General features: G+C 46.4%; 1 protein-coding gene across 9 annotated transcripts in view; it reads right to left on the bottom strand.

Moving 5' to 3' along the window:
* Nucleotides 1-14643, bottom strand: part of GABPA (GA binding protein transcription factor subunit alpha) — a 30779-nt gene extending 16136 nt beyond the window's left edge. The window contains exons 1-6 of one of the 9 annotated variants that reach the window (XM_055126403.1): nt 13986-14108; nt 12493-12695; nt 6159-6270; nt 4760-4904; nt 3374-3458; nt 950-1195 (exon numbers count right to left, since the gene is read on the bottom strand). In XM_055126403.1, coding sequence (XP_054982378.1) covers nt 950-1195; nt 3374-3458; nt 4760-4904; nt 6159-6235 — 553 coding nt within the window. In that variant the 5' untranslated portion in view covers nt 6236-6270; nt 12493-12695; nt 13986-14108. Of the gene's footprint in view, nt 1-949; nt 1196-3373; nt 3459-4759; nt 4905-6158; nt 6271-12492; nt 12696-13296; nt 13724-13985; nt 14123-14536 lie in introns of those variants that run through there. The other 8 variants (XM_055126401.1, XM_055126405.1, XM_055126404.1 and 5 more) reach the window with 8 other exon arrangements.
* Between the last annotated feature and the right edge of the window lie 896 nt (nt 14644-15539).

The following is a 15539-nucleotide window of genomic DNA, read 5'->3' as shown; positions in this document are numbered from 1 at the left end:
AATTCGATCCTCAGCACCGTCCCTGAGTACCACCAAGGATGTCGCCCCAGCAGCCCCTGGCCCCCCAGACAACAAAGCAAAGGAACATTAACAATTTCCCTTGAAAAAACTCTCTTCGATCACAGACTTCTTGGTAATGGACCGTCGCCCTTGTGCACAGGCGCTCGAGCAATGAAGCGCACTAACCAAAGCGTGGGAAGCGAGCCCAGTCAGTGACTGCTAGCCACCAGGGCGAGAATGAGTGCAGGATGCGCACCTCCTCCCGCGACCATCTGATCTGCTCAGGTGATCAGTCTCATGGCTCTCTCCCTCCAGCTCTGCCCCCAGGAGACTGAAACCAGGTGACCTCGGGCGCTGTCAGCAGGAACATGCTTCTTCCTTCCCGTCGTTAGCTCTCTGCCTGCTCCAACATAAGCCACTCCCCACAGCCACACTGGTTTCAGTGGTGAATTCAATCAATGAGAAATGGCCGTCCAGCAGTAACACTAAACCTGCTCACTAGTCATACATGCTTGCAAAGAGGAGCTCTGCATGTACATTTCCTGCCTGAAATGTCTTTTTCTCCCCACAATTTGCCTGTAATAAGCCCTTCCCCAACCGGCCCCCAGGTCCTGCTCAGATCCTAACAGCACGGTGCCTTTATAGACATTATCGACAGCTTCCAGGCATAAAGCCCCGTATGGAAATTATCTCTCTTCTCTACCTTCTGTTTACATTGGGAACACCTTAGTGCAGACTCGCAAAAATACATTTCTTGGTTTTCCAGCACTCATTATCCACTCTGTGTTAAAGTACCCCCCCGAAACAGATACAGAAGATCAAGACTTCCTGAGAAATTCCACATTTGAAAAGGATTATGTTCACTCCGGTGTGTTCTACATCAAGCGTGACTCTCGCTAGTCCAACCAACGTGCAATTATACAGAAAACGTGATTATGTGTTTCATTACCATAGGGTATCCCAAGGCGTTCTTGCTCTTTCCTGTAACCTTCCAGCGCGGCAGCCCATCTCGTCACCTGCTCTGAGGTTTCATCTGAAATGGTTGTGATATGTTTCGTGCCATCAAGGGTTATCACTTGCGCTTCCTCAACAAGATGTGCCTCTGCTTCGGCATGGTGAGCATCCGGGTCAATAACGACTTCCACTGTTTCCGCAGGTTTAACAATTTCAAGGATGTTTAGCTTCGGCTCGATTCCTACAAAGTGAAATTTTTTAAAAGTTAATCAAAATGAACACATGTAAGTCACTAAAAACCCATTTGGTTTATGTGTTCTCAAATGGTGGAAAGAAATTTTAGGGTTTTTTTTTTTTAATGTCTAGATAATTCGATAGATTCAGATTTAAAGAATACGTTGGGGGTGGAGTAGTAGTACAACGGGTAGTACATCTGCTTTGCATGCAGCTGACCCAGGTTCAATCCCTGGTCTCCCAAGCACTGCCAGGAATTAATTCCTGATTGCAGAGCAATAAACAACCCCTGAGCATTGCCAGTGTGACCCAACCCCCAAAAAAGATTAAAAAAAAAAAAAACACCTTTAACAACTGAACAGGGGCCAGAGCAATAATACAGCGTGTAGGGCGCTCGCCTTGCACACGGCCAACCTAGGTTCAATTCCCAGCATCCCATATGGTCCCCTGGGTACCACCAGGAGTTAATCCTGAATGCAGAAACAGGAGTATCCAGTGAGCATTGCTGGGTGTGGCCCCAAAACAATCAAAAAAGCCCACAACTGAACAGAATACTAGCAGATAACAGCAATAGGTCAATATTAAGTCCCTCATTTTGCCTTGCAGACAGCTGACTCAGGATCTATTCCGGTAGTCCTGCCTGGAGTGAACCTGAGTACTGCTGGGTGTGGCCCAAAACCCAGCAAACAACAACCCCCATGGACTTCTTCATCTTCATAACCGTGCTGTGGTCATATAAAAGATTTCTTGCTTTTAGAAAACGCATACAACTGACCCAATCAGCCATAACCATCATGGTATTTTATTAGTTGTCTCTAAGTATATATTTAGAAAAAAAATTAGAAAATTAATTTTAATGTATTAAATTTTATATGTGTTTTGTTTTGGGGGTCACACAAAGTGATGCTCAGGAATTACTCCTGATAGAGCTCAAGGGACCGTAAGGGATCCCAGGGATTGAACCCAAGTTAGCCATGACCAAGACAAGCACCCTACCCCTGTACTATCATCATTCCAGCTTCCCTGAGTCTTAAGTTTTAAAAAGCGTGACCTACTATGATTTATAATCAGTCTTAAAACTTTTCAATCTTAGGATTTTTTTGCAAATTCCTCTCTCTGGTCTACACTCTAGAAAACAGATTTTCTTGCAACGACAGTTTCAGATGGATTTAGGATATCATGCCAATATCCTAAATAGAAATGAATTAAAAAGGGGCAGGCAGGCATATGATAGCTATGTTTTGGCCACCACAGTTCCAAGATGCCATGTAGCTGTAGCATTCTCTTTTAAGAATGGGCATTTTCTAGACCATGGCTAGGCAGCAGTTTCCCTGGCAGCCCATTTCTGCAGTGGCAGAGATAATTCTTAAAAAATCCACTAGAACTTGTTCTCCCAGACTTCTCTATGATCCTCCATTTATATATAGTACAATATACTCTTAGAAAAAAAAATTTAGGGGACTGGGGAGATAATAGTGTGGGTAAGATGTCTGCCTTGCACCGACAGACTGGGTTCAATCCCTAGCACCACATATGGTCCCACCAGCAGTCATCCCTGAATACAGAAGTAGAAGTAAGCTATGAGCACCTTTGAGCGTGGCCTCCAAAACAAAACACATGAATATTTTATTAAAACACTATGATTCTGGGGGCTGGAGCGATAGCACAGTGGGTAGGGTATTTGCCTTGCACGCAGCTGACCTGGGTTCCATTGCCAGCATCCCATTTGGTCCCCTGAGCACCACCAGGAGTAATTCCTGAGTGCATGAGCCAAGAGTAACCCTTTACATCACCAGGTGTGACCCCAAAAAAGCGGGGGGGGGGGGGGGAGGAGAGGGAACCTACAAAAAAACCCACTATGATTTTCAAGTTGTGCAGAATATAGCTATTTGGGGCATACAATGTTCTAATCCCCACCACTGGTGTGACCTGTCCTCTACCAATGTCCCCAGTTTCCCTCCCATCCAAGATTGTCACAATATAGCTCTGATTAAACTGGCTAAAATAAATTCATTACATTGCACAATTTGCTTCACAATGACAAATATAATTAAACCAGTAACATGAGTTACTTGGTCCACATGTCATAGACTTTTTGACAACCATCTGAAACCGATAAAATTGAGTTTCCAAATTAAAGAAAAACAAGCTCAACTTTTACACCATTACATTATAGAGAACTTACCTTGGTAAGATATTACCTGTACACTAAGCTGTACAGTTCCATCTGTCTTTACTCCTTGGTCAAACAAACTTCGCTCTGGATCCAGCTAGGCAACAGGTAAAAATGAGATGATTACTTTACAGTAGCTCAATCATTTGTGAATGCATCAAACTGAACTTACTGAGATATACTAGTTAAATTGCAAGTATATTTCTGTCCGAGTGACGTATCATTTTTCTTGTCCAAAAGAAAAATAATTCTAACATTCAATGCCAAAAAGAAAAACATAATTTAACCACCATGGGAGTTATTAAGGACAATAAAAATAAGATACGAGGCATCTTACATTTCACATTAACAGACACTAAATGCTGTATTACCTTCCATGAAGATTGGGTTAATCTGGATCTAGAAAGATAGTATATCAGGCAAGGCATCTGACTTGGAAGCAGATGACACAGCCATCCCATAAGGTTCCTCGAGCACCACCAGGAGTAATTCCTGAGTGCAGAGCCAGGAATCACCCTTAAGCGTCACCAGGTGTGACCAACATCCCTCCCCACAACACACACAAATTGGGTTAATTTATATTCTCGTAGTCGAGAAGAAAAATCTTCAATCCTACGCTAAAACTATTATTAAACCCACCTACACTATTTAGTTTTAGAAGAACATTATCCTACCCACATTACTTAGTAGACTTATTGAAAAAGAGAAAAGCATAGTCAAATGGCAACTGAAATGTACGCATTAAAACATTTCAACTTATTCTAATAAAAAGTCAATTTAAAAATAGGTATGACTTGAGCTTTTACAAAACTAAAAGTTTCATAATGTATGGAAATAGTACTACTGCAGGGCAGGAAAGGAGAGTAGTAAAAATAAAACAACAACAACAAAAACAGTAGCCTAAGAGATGACATAGTAGTGATGCTGGGTATTTAGACCTGGGCTCTCACATGCAAAAGAATATTCTCCCTCCTCTTTTTTAAAGCTATCTCCTCTGTTTCTAAATTTATAACTTTGTACTGTGAGAGTAAAAAGTGAACAAAACCACACGAAAGTCTGATTTAGCATTACATCTTAAAAACAAAAAAAGGTTTCAGCCCCATCTAGCAGCTGACATCAGGCTGTCTGCTGGAGTGATAGGATTAGACGAAACCGATTTGGCCGCATGAAGAGCAACAGTCTTAACCCTGTCCTGGCTATCAGGGTTTGACCTTATAAATAAAAACTCTGTGAAATTTTTGAACTGAAAAGTCTCAGCATTCAGAAATATTTTCCACTTCCTTTTATTTCTAAATGCTTAGATTTTCAGTACAAATCTGGTTATAAAAATAAATTCTATAAATATATTTTTATAATTTAGATTTAAGTGTGCAACTATAAATCTCACCACTGAATTACCTGGATATCTTGCAGACAAATTTCATGTGCATCTAAGGAACACTGTAGTCTTGGTTCTAGAAGCTTCTTTAAATTGCCGATTGGTTCATTGATGTCAATGGCCTGGCTTACACATTCAGCTGGGGTATAGGTCTGTTCAACAATGCTAGATGTTAAAAAACATGATTGTTAGCATTTTTCTGTGCCAGGGATCAGATCAAACTTAGGTCCTCCTCAGACATACAAGGCAAGTACTGTACTCCTTGATGCTAACAACTAAAATTTGACATTGGATATTAACGATTACAGTTTCAACTTTGAACACACTCTTCACTAGTAAATCTTCCTTTTCCTATTTAATAAAAAAAAAACTAAACATTGACATAAAAGATAAAAGTATTATCTGCTGAACTGGTGGATGTGGGATTTAATAAAAGTTTCACAACATGTTTATTTTAAATATTTTCAGATACCTAAAACTATTTATTTAAAACTTTAAGTTTCATTTTCATACATCAAGTATACTGATGTATAGATCCATGTGCTATCATCTCTCCAGTCACTCAAATGTTGATTTTTAAAGATTTTCAAATCATATCCTCTCCTTAGGTTCTGAACTCAGGCAGTGAGTAATCTATTACCATACCAAGAGATACCACTTTCACTGTTAATATGTGCTACTACTGTGTATATTATTATTCATATACATGCACATTTTTAAAAGTACAACAAAATATGGTCCTCTAACAGAGCAGGTCATGGTTTCATTTACTGATATACTCCTTTTTCTTTTTCTCTTTTTGGGTCACATCCGGTGATGCACAGGGGTTACACCTGGCTCTGCACTCAGAAATTACTCCTGGCGGTGCTCGGGGAATCATATGGGATGCTAGGGCTAGAACCTGGGTCAGCCGCGTGCAAGGTAAATTCACTACCTGCTGTACTATCGCACTAGCCCCCACTGATATATTCTTGACAGTTAATAGTTTAGAGCAGTTATTTACAGGTATTTTAAATAAATTCAGGTTGTGAATTAAAGTCTTTCTGAAATAAAAATCCTCTAAAAGAGCAGTTCATGGTCTTAAGTCATTGATACATTTTAACTTCTGAAATGAAAATAGCCAAAGAATAGGAAAGGAAAGAGTCATTACGTATTTAAGAACCATAAAATTCAACTGTTGAATTTCAGCTCAACTGACTGTGATTAGCTATGCTATTTACTACCGTTAGCTAAAAATTTTCTTTCCCTCCCAATTAGCAACAAATTGAGTCCGGGGGGGGGGGGGGGAAGCGGTTTAAAATAATACATTATTCTCCCAAATGCTGAGGTGAGGTTAGTTAAAATAAAATGCAATCTAAAAAAAGGCTTTCTAACGTCAATGAGATGCTAGAAGAAAGTGGCCAATCAGAAAACACCAACCTCTCCTCCGTGCACTCTGGTTTCTCAGTTCCATCGATCTCAATTTCTATCAGCTCCTCTGCTTCTCTTTTAGTCATGGTTGAAATATTTTAAAAGTCCAGTCCTGCAAGAGCTAAATGTTAAGACGATTTAAATTATCTACAAAAACAAAATACTATCTACATAAAGACAATTTAAATAAAAGTGAGAAGCTGCACCCAAAGCAACACACATGAGAAAATCCTAATTATTTACCATCTAGTTTTTGTTTATGGCATCTAATAAACAAAAGTCATGGTATTCAGTATTAATTAACCAGCTAATTGGAGTTCATGGGTTTTTTGGGGGAGGGAGCATCATCTCAGTCATCAAAAGTGAAAGGTGTATCAATTTTATCATATTAAGGAATTCAAACCTGTAGCATAAAAATCAACTTACAATTCTGTAAGCTTCCTTTCCACACATGATTGGCCCCAGGACCACCACCCACATCTTCTATTATAGAATGGCACAATATAGAACCTATCTACACCCTCTTGCACATCATCTCTAAGGGCCAGAGTGACAGTATAATGTCTAGAGCAGTTGCCTTGCACAGGCTGATCTGGGTTCAGCCCCCAGCAACACATATGGTCCTCTTGGCGTCACCAAAAGGGATCCCTGAGCCCAAAGCTAGGAATAAGTCAGAAGCACAGCTAGGTGTGGTACAAAAACAAAACAATCAAATCTAGATTACTTCTTATACCTAATACAACATAAATGTTCTGAATAAAGACAAGTACTTACACCAAAACAAACAAACAAAAAAACAAGATTATTAGATCTACAAATTGTTGTATGCAGGGCCGAGGTGACAGTGCAGCAGGGAGGGTCTGTGCCTTGCACGAGGCCAGCCAGGTTCGATCCTGGGCACCCCTGAGCACTTCTGGGAGTAAGCTCTGAGCACCTCCAGGTTGGGCCCCAAAACAACAAAAATACCCCCAGACCAAAATACCAATGTCATAAGCATATACTAAAATTTTATGATTTACTTTTTTACACTTATTTTACATGCTTTAAATGTCACTGTCAGTTTTCAATTCTCTCATGTAAATTACCTATTTCAAACTACCCACTGATATAAAAACATTATAATTTTTAAAATGTTTATCAGACAATATAGTAAATGCCATGCCAACTAACCTGCACGGGTCGACATATAATGGTTATTTATTTGTGCCCATTTTTGAGGCATTAATAGGTCGGTTACATTCCAGGTTCTATTACTTTCTTACTACAGGTAAATGAACAGGTTTTTAGACTCAAAATAGTCTTGGCTCAAAAATTAGTTTTGGGGCTGGAGAGATAGTACAGCGGGTAGGGCGTCTGCCTTGCATGTGGCTGACCTGGGTTCGATCCCTGGCATCCCATATGGCCCCCCGAGTACTGCCAGGAGTAATTCCTGAGCACAGAGCCAGGACTACCTCTGTGTGACCCAAAAAACAAAAAAACAAACTTTTTTAAAAAGTGTGCTTTTTTTGTTTGGTTGGTTTTTTTTTTTTCTTTTCGGGTTGCACCCAGTGGTGCACAGGGATTACTCCTGGCTCTACTGAGGGACCATATGGGATGCTGGGAATCGAACCCAGGTCAGCCACATGCAAGGCAGACGCCCTACCCGCTGTACTATCTCTCCAGCCCCTAAAAAAGCATTTTCTAAGTTAACTAACACATCTCTAAGTGTCTTTAATTCTAACTTATAAATAATGGTCCTCTAAATCTGGTGTTTGCATGTTGCAGAGAGGCCACGCTTGTGCTCCCACTGGGAAGATCTGACAAAATTAAGAATGTAAATACTCATTCCTATCAATTATATCCATTGCAGGCTGAGTGTCAAACACTACATCCAAAGCTTGGAACATTTATCAAAGAACATTCTAAGTCCAATCTCGTAAGAAAAAGACCCAAAGTTGGCAAGGCTAAATTCCCCAGGGCAACACATCCCACTTAAGGTGTTTCATATGAACTACACCTTATTCTAGATGTGACTGGACCCTGGTTTGCTCAAAGACAGGCTCTATATTGCAAACGCACACAGTACAAGAATCAGTATCTCTAACATGGAATATCACAAGTCTCTTCCTGACAGATTTCCCTTCCCCATGTCACTGCACCCCTAACTCCATCCTCTGACAATGCAAGAGACTGTGACCCTTTTTTCACAGCACTCCTTTGACTGCTATCAAGTTGCCTGAGCACTTCACAGTGGCCAACAGAGTCCTGTCACCCGCCCCAATCCCCACCTGTCTTGGCTCCGACGCCCGGATCCCCACTGGCTTCTCACTCATTCCTGCAGAGTCTTGACCCACGAGGTTAGTCAGCCTGGCTTTTACTACAAATTTCCACCTCTCTGAAATCTGCTCAGACCTTATTTTCTCGACGGAGCATCAGAACCTCTTTGAGTCATGATGGGGTTATGAACTGACAAACCACTGTAAATTTAAAATGCTCTACACTGAAAATGCATTCCAACGGGAAAGAGTGCAGGGATGGGGCCGAGGGAGGGTATATACAGAGCCCTGACTAGATCCCTGACTGACCCTGAGCATCACCGGGTGTCCCAGCACCACTCTGCCCCAGTAACTATCATGGCTGAGCAATGCACCATCAGGTCCAGCGACACATCATTACTTAGAGTGTCACCTTCATCCCCACACCCCCTGAACACAAGAAAACCACCTAGCCCACTGAACACAATAGGCTCTCTGACCTAGCTAAAGTGTGCTCGGTATACCCACACCTGCTTAGAGTCAGGCAAGATCATGTGCATTCAAGTTGTACTAAGGTACCGAGTGTATCATGTACTTCACCGAACACTTATGAACGTGACAGAGGAAATGCCGTGTATCCTGGTGAGCGTGGGGCCGACTGGGAGCTGTGCCCACTGCCCCAGGACTGTGTGGCTTATCGCTAGCCGGGCAGAGATCCCAACTCCTCAAAACTTCAAATGTGGTTTCTACTGATGTTTTGTAAACTTCACCATGTGCTCCTGAAGTCAAAGTAATGTTAGTTTCTGTAAGTCAAGACTTTTGTGAACACTCTAGTCACCCCGATTTAATTGTGTAATTTCCCTTCTTAGTGCACGTATTCTTTTGCTTTGTCCATGGCAACTATCATCTAAGAAAATGTTAATTGACTAGATTTGCTGTTTTTCCTCCTCTGTTGGGTCATCATCAAAAGGCAGAACCCAGGATTGTCGGGAAGCCACTTAGTAGGGCGTAAGTCAGTTGGTCTGGACCAGGGGCTTCCAGCTACACCGCATCCCAACTTCTCAAAGTACCACGGTACAAACAGTGACCAGAAACTATGAATGGGATGTTACAAGGCAAAGGGGATTTAAGATTACTAATAATCTAATTCAGAATAGAGGTTCCCCTGGATTATCTAGGTGAGCCCCATGAAATGACAAAGGTCCTTAAAAGAAAGTGGAAGACTCCAAAGAGCACCCCATACGGTCCCTCAGGCACCGCCCAAGAGTAATTCCGGAGTGCAGAGTCAGGAGTAAGACCCGAGCATCACCGGGTATGACCCAAAAAGAAAAAAAAAGGGGGGGGGGGAACCCTGACTTTCCTCTTAGAGCCTCCAGAAGAAACAAAGTTACGCCAACCTCTGATTATAGCTCAGGAAAGCCCCACTTCAGATTTCTGACTTGAGCAACTGCCTGGTGTTTAAAGCCACCAAGCCACAGCACATTGTTGGGGAAGTAGGGAATAATCATCTTTTCCACTTAGGAGGGGATGGGTGTTCTCAGCTCCCAACAAGCCAAGAGAGATTTCTGACAACCAAGTTGATAACAGCTGGCACCGAAACCGAGACAAGCAGGTACGAAAGTTCTCTTCACCCCCAGAAGGATGCACTCACACCAACCCCCTAAGAAAGACCACCTGGGCCCCTCTGCTTAATCAGCCTCCATCAGGCCCAGCTGGTACTGACTCGCTCCCAGAGGACTTGTTGACACGATAAAGGCTTTGGTTCTCTACCCTATCACTGGCCTAGTAAAGCTTTCACTCCGCATAAGTGAAGTATAAGTGAAGCTTATTTCTTTATGTAAGGTAGCGGAATTCCTCCTGAAAATGAGAGAAATGGGTGGTAGCCCATGTGGGGTCTACCTTGTTAAATAAGAAGTTCCACAAGGGCAGGAATAATATTTTGTCTACAAATGTGTCTAAAGTGTTCTGAATAGTGCTCAGCATTTTAGGTACTCTATTAATAAATAAGAGTAAAGGCTAAATAAAATGATTGCTATGAGTATTATTCCTTACGAGACAGAATTGATTTGATACCTTTTCAAGACATCACGAAAAATTATGTATCCAAAGGAAGAAAATGGTGGGGATTTTTTTTTTGTGGTCTAAAGCTAGAAAAAGATATCTTAAGATTCCCCAAATACAAACCATTAGGAGAATCACGAATAGTTTACACTACATAAGAATTTAGGCTTACACGGCCGGAGGGTGGAAAAAACAATTCCCAATATGCAAAAGTAACTAGTAACCAATGATTTAAACAGACTGTTGTTGATGACAATCTATCAGAACAAATTAAAAAACAAAAAACACAGGAAAGTCACCAGAAACTTCCCCCAAGAAGTGAAACGAAAATGGCTAAAAATCAAGAATCCTAAAATTCAAACAATTAAAAAATACAATTTACAACAAGAAAGTACTAGGGTCAAAGAGAGTGAAATGCTTGCTTAGCAGAGGCGTGATCCACGTTCAATCTGCCACATAAGGTGCTCCGAGCAGGGAGCCAGGCGGATACTGAGTACAGACAGGGGAAGAAAAGTCAAACAGTATTAGCACAAATCAAGCAAGCTTGCCCTGGGATATGCCTTCCAGAGATGCCTGAGGATGGGAGTAACCCTGACTGTTATCAACACTCTGATCCTACTAGCTTCATGCTGATAACGGGATGCCAAAGCAGCTTTGGGAGCTACAACTGGAAGCCTGGCTAGCAGAAGGTACGTTCTGGTATCACAATACAAAAAAGCATGAAAAAATTCATACCATGCTACGTTAGTAATCTAACAAGGAAACTTAGGAAGACAGAAACCAGGACACAGAGAACGAGAAAACTGGCGCTCAAGTGAAAAACCTGAGGCTAGCGCCCTGTGACCACTTGTTTTCCCCCAAGAAATAATCTCATCAGACAAGCCACAACAAACGTTTGTCCCAATAAAGTCGAGCCCCTGCTATCGCCTGTAAATAGGCTTTAGCCCTGTTGGCCTGAGTTAGCTGGGCACGTGATCCAAGAATGCGGTTCTCCTCCCCCTGATGGTTCCTGAATCAAAGGAGTTATTGACTGTGAAGGACAGTAGAGGCCCAGTCCACAAAGTTGCTATCCCCCACCCCATGCGTTTTCTTACTTCTCTCTGTTTTCTTAATCCTCCGATAAGACCTTGTTCACCCAGGCTAAGACCCGACAGCCAACAATGCACATACAGCACAAAATTTATCAAAGAAAGCATGCAAACGAAACGAAAAGTTTTACAGCCCAGTAGAACTTTAAAAGACCACTAACATTTTACTAGGGGCACAATGATGACTATTCCCTTCTCCATAATCATTTTTTGTTTTTTTTAATTTTCATCTGGGCCACACCGGGTCATAGTCAGGGGTTCATATGGGATGCTGGGGACAGAACCTGGGTCAGCCGAGAGCAAGGCAAGCGCCCTACCCTTGGTACTATCACAGCTCCAGTCTCCCCCAATTTTGAAAGATTACAAAAAGACATGTTCTTAGAACCATGAAAAACTACAAATACAAATCAAGAAATAGCCAATCAGAAGGTGTATAAACAGGGGGATCTGTGGCTCCCCTCAACTTACACAGGGAAAAGGAGGCGCCCTTAAAAATGTGTCCTGTGTTTCCTCTCCCCCAATAAATCAACACTTGAAACCAAAAACAAGGATCCCTGAAAACTTTTTTTTTTTTTGCGGGAGAGGGAAATTAAATATAGAATCCTAACTGATTTTTTGCTTTCAGTCCTCCAAATTTAGCCTGAATGCAACGGAAAGATGCATTGGGAAACTGTCCAAATCTGAGCAGGTTTTGGCGCATCGGGAAAGAACTCTGCAGCATCCTAAATCAATACTTCAGAAACCAGGAGAGCATTACTTGATCCCTGGCCACTTGACGGCTCCCAGTCTGACACCCGGCTTTGCCCATTTGAATCTACCCCGTGGTTCAGAAGACTTCACAAAATGGACAGAACTGAACATTCTAGAAACAGCGGGCACGCTTGATTACAAAGTCCGGGGCAATTTCCCCCCAAAAAGGAGAATAAAGGTTACATAAATATAATTGTAGTCCAGAAGTACCTGCAGGACCTGCTGCAAATTTTCCCACGTGCTGACAGATGCTGCTAAATAGCTGAAGAAATAAGCCGTGGGGCTGGGGAGGCCCAGGGAGAGGACGGGGGAGAGTGCTCGCGCGAGTCCGGACAAAGGTCAGAAGTAGATGACCCGCAGGAAGGTGGGGGTCATCATCTGGTGACAGGGCTTCCCTCCAGTTTCCCTGTAAGCTACAAGTTCCAAAAAAACATCAAAAGGAAATCATTTAGGGGCTGGAGCGACAGCACAGCGGGTAGCGCGTTTGCCTTGCACGCGGCAGACCCGGGTTCGATCCCCAGCATTCCATATGGTCCCCTGAGCACTGCCGGGGGTAATTCCTGAGTGCACAGCCAGGAGTAACCCCTGTACATCAGCCAGGTGTGACCCCCCCAAAAAAAAATCATTTAGGGGCTGGAGCAATAGCACAGCGGGTAGGGCGTTTGCCTTGCATGCGGCCAACCCTGGTTCAAATCCCAGCATCCCATATGGTCCCCTGAGCACCGCCAGGAGTGGTTCCTGAGTGCAGAGCCGGGTGTAACCCAAAAAGCAAAAAAAAAAAAAAAGAAAATCAATCATTTAGCGCATCTTCCCTGCACACGCTCTCATGACTCCCCTATATTTTAACTTCTCACTCAACCGTGTTTTCCTTTTTCCCTACTGCTTGCGGGCTGAACACCCTGACCGACACGTGCCCCTAGGACTGCCATCCACGCCAACGCCACTTCCACGCACCTCCTGTCAGATTATTGCTTTGAAAAATAAATAAATAAGCCTGGAAACGCTGGCACCGACCTTAACACCGAAGCCTAAAGGGTTCGCCTACAAGCGCGGCTGCAGCTGCAGGCAGCAGAGCACCCCAAACCGCTGCCATCTCTCTCTCTCTCTCTCTCTCTCTCTCTCTCTCTCTCTCTCTTTTTTGACTTGGCTCTGAAACTCTGTCCATCTTAGTGGAGACTCGCGGCCAGCCCCAGGGCGTGGGCTCGCGCTCCCTCCGCGCCCCTGGGCAGGGCGGCCGCGTCCAGCCCGCCGGGACGCTCCAACGGGACCCCACCACACGGCTCCCCCTCCCGGGACCCCCCAAACTTTCCAGACTCGGGCCCGCGCCTCACTTCCGGGCTCCGGCCCGCAGCCGGCGGGCGCCCGGGAACGTCCGAGCGGGGCCCGGGGTGGGGGGAGGGGGAGGGCGAGCGACCCGGGTCCGGGTCTGGGTCCGGGCCCGGGGAAGCCGGGGAAGGGGGCTCCCCACGGACCTACAGCCCCGCGCCCCCCGCGCCCCTCCCCTGCTGCCCGCCCCTCCCCACCCGGCTCCCTCAAGTCTCCACGAACGGAAATGGGAGTCGCGGAGCCGGGGACCAGCGGAAACAAAACACAGAGGCGGGCGCGGGGGGGCGGCGGCGCGGGGAGAGGGCCCCGGAACCAGGCCGGAACCAGGCCGGCCCGCGCCCGCCCGCGCCCCCCGCCCGCCCCGCGGCCGCACTCACCGCGCTCCGCAGCCGGCCCACTGCAGCGGCGGCGGCGGCGGGGCTCGGCGTGCGGCGTCGCTCCCGGGAAGACCTGCAGCTCCCGCCACTCCCGAGCGTGAGGCCCCCTGGGCCCTTCCCGCGGAATCGGCGCCGACAAACTCCAGCCCCCCCCTCCCACCCCCCGCCTCCCAGGCACCCCCGGGCCCAGAACTACAACTCCCAGCAGGCTCCGCGCCAGCGGCCCGCCCCCTCCCCTCCCGAGGCAACGGAGGCTCGCGAGGCACATGGCAGCACAACGCCCCGATCCTCTTTGTTTGACACGCTCGCTTTCCCTGACCAGTCCTACATACACTCCAGCCACCCTCAGGCACAGGGCATTGACTCGGGGGAATGGGAGAAGTGGGGGGTCGGGGTGGGGAGGGGGATTAAAGTAGGGGTGGGGAACCAGGCGAGTGAAAGTGCGCATGCGTACACTGCAAGGTTTCCAAGCGTGGAAAAAAAAAAGAGCGGGTCAAGTTAGGCGAAGAAAAGATGGCGGAGGCTCGGCCAGGGGACCCGGAAGCACTTACTCTCCACTTCCTCCTCCTGTTCGGCTTCTGTCTCACCTAGAGCCGTCCGGTCGCGGAGTGTCTACGAGACGCTTCCTGTCCGGTGAGCGCCCACCGACTGCAACGGCAGCCCATGATGCATTGCGATGGCGGGTAGGCGGGCAGGGGCGGAGCGAGGGCCGGAAGTGGAGCGGCGGCGGCGACGGCGGCGGCTGCGGGGATGGCTCAGGCAGCGTGGGATGGAGTACAGGGTCCCTGGGTCGGGAGCTGGGCCGCCTGTGGCCGCTCGGGACATCGATTTCTGGCGCTCGGGTGCAAGGTGACACTGCAGGGGAGCTGGCTTCCGGGACTCTGGCGTGTGGCCGCCTTTTCGGGGTCCGGCGCGGCCGTTGTCCCCCGCCTCTGTCCCCGCGGAAAGTGCAGCTTGGGGCTCCGCCCGGGGTGCCTGGGACCGGGGCGCGTGCCGGCCTTGCAGCCTGCGCCGCCCAACTGAGCCTCGAGCCCTTAGTCAGGGCCCTCCGGGTGGCGAGGGACGCGGGGAGGCCGGGCTGCGGGCGAGGGGGGGTGGGGTGGCGGTAGTGTCCCCGACTCGAAATCCCGTCCGAGATGCCCAGGGTCATGGCACGCGGGGCTGTGGTCATAGGGGCCCGCCCGGCGCCAAGATTGTTCCGAAGCGCTGCGACAGTTTCCTCCCGAGTGAGAGAAACGGCGTCCTGGAAATGCGAATACCCACCAAAAAAAAAAAAAAAGCTGGTACCAAAGCCAGGCAGCTTTGCTTTCCTTGATCAGTCTGTGCGATCCAACCCCAGGGGCAACGGGGTGGAGCTTAAACCCGGGACAGGCTGAAGCCCTGAGCGCCCAGAGGAGCAAAAGAGGTTCCCGCAGCGGGGCTGTGAACCCATTTAGGGATGCGCGCTTAGGGATGCGAGCAGGGATGCTCTTAGGGATGCTCTTAGGGATGCGCGCGGAAAGCGGAGCGCGTTGGGGCCCGGGCAGGTAGGGGCTTCTTGTGCAGAGAGGGGAC

This window comes from Sorex araneus, chromosome 2 (genome assembly GCF_027595985.1).
Source record: "Sorex araneus isolate mSorAra2 chromosome 2, mSorAra2.pri, whole genome shotgun sequence".
Classification (NCBI taxonomy): Eukaryota; Metazoa; Chordata; class Mammalia; order Eulipotyphla; family Soricidae; genus Sorex; species Sorex araneus.
This window is presented reverse-complemented; position numbering and strand designations above follow the sequence as displayed.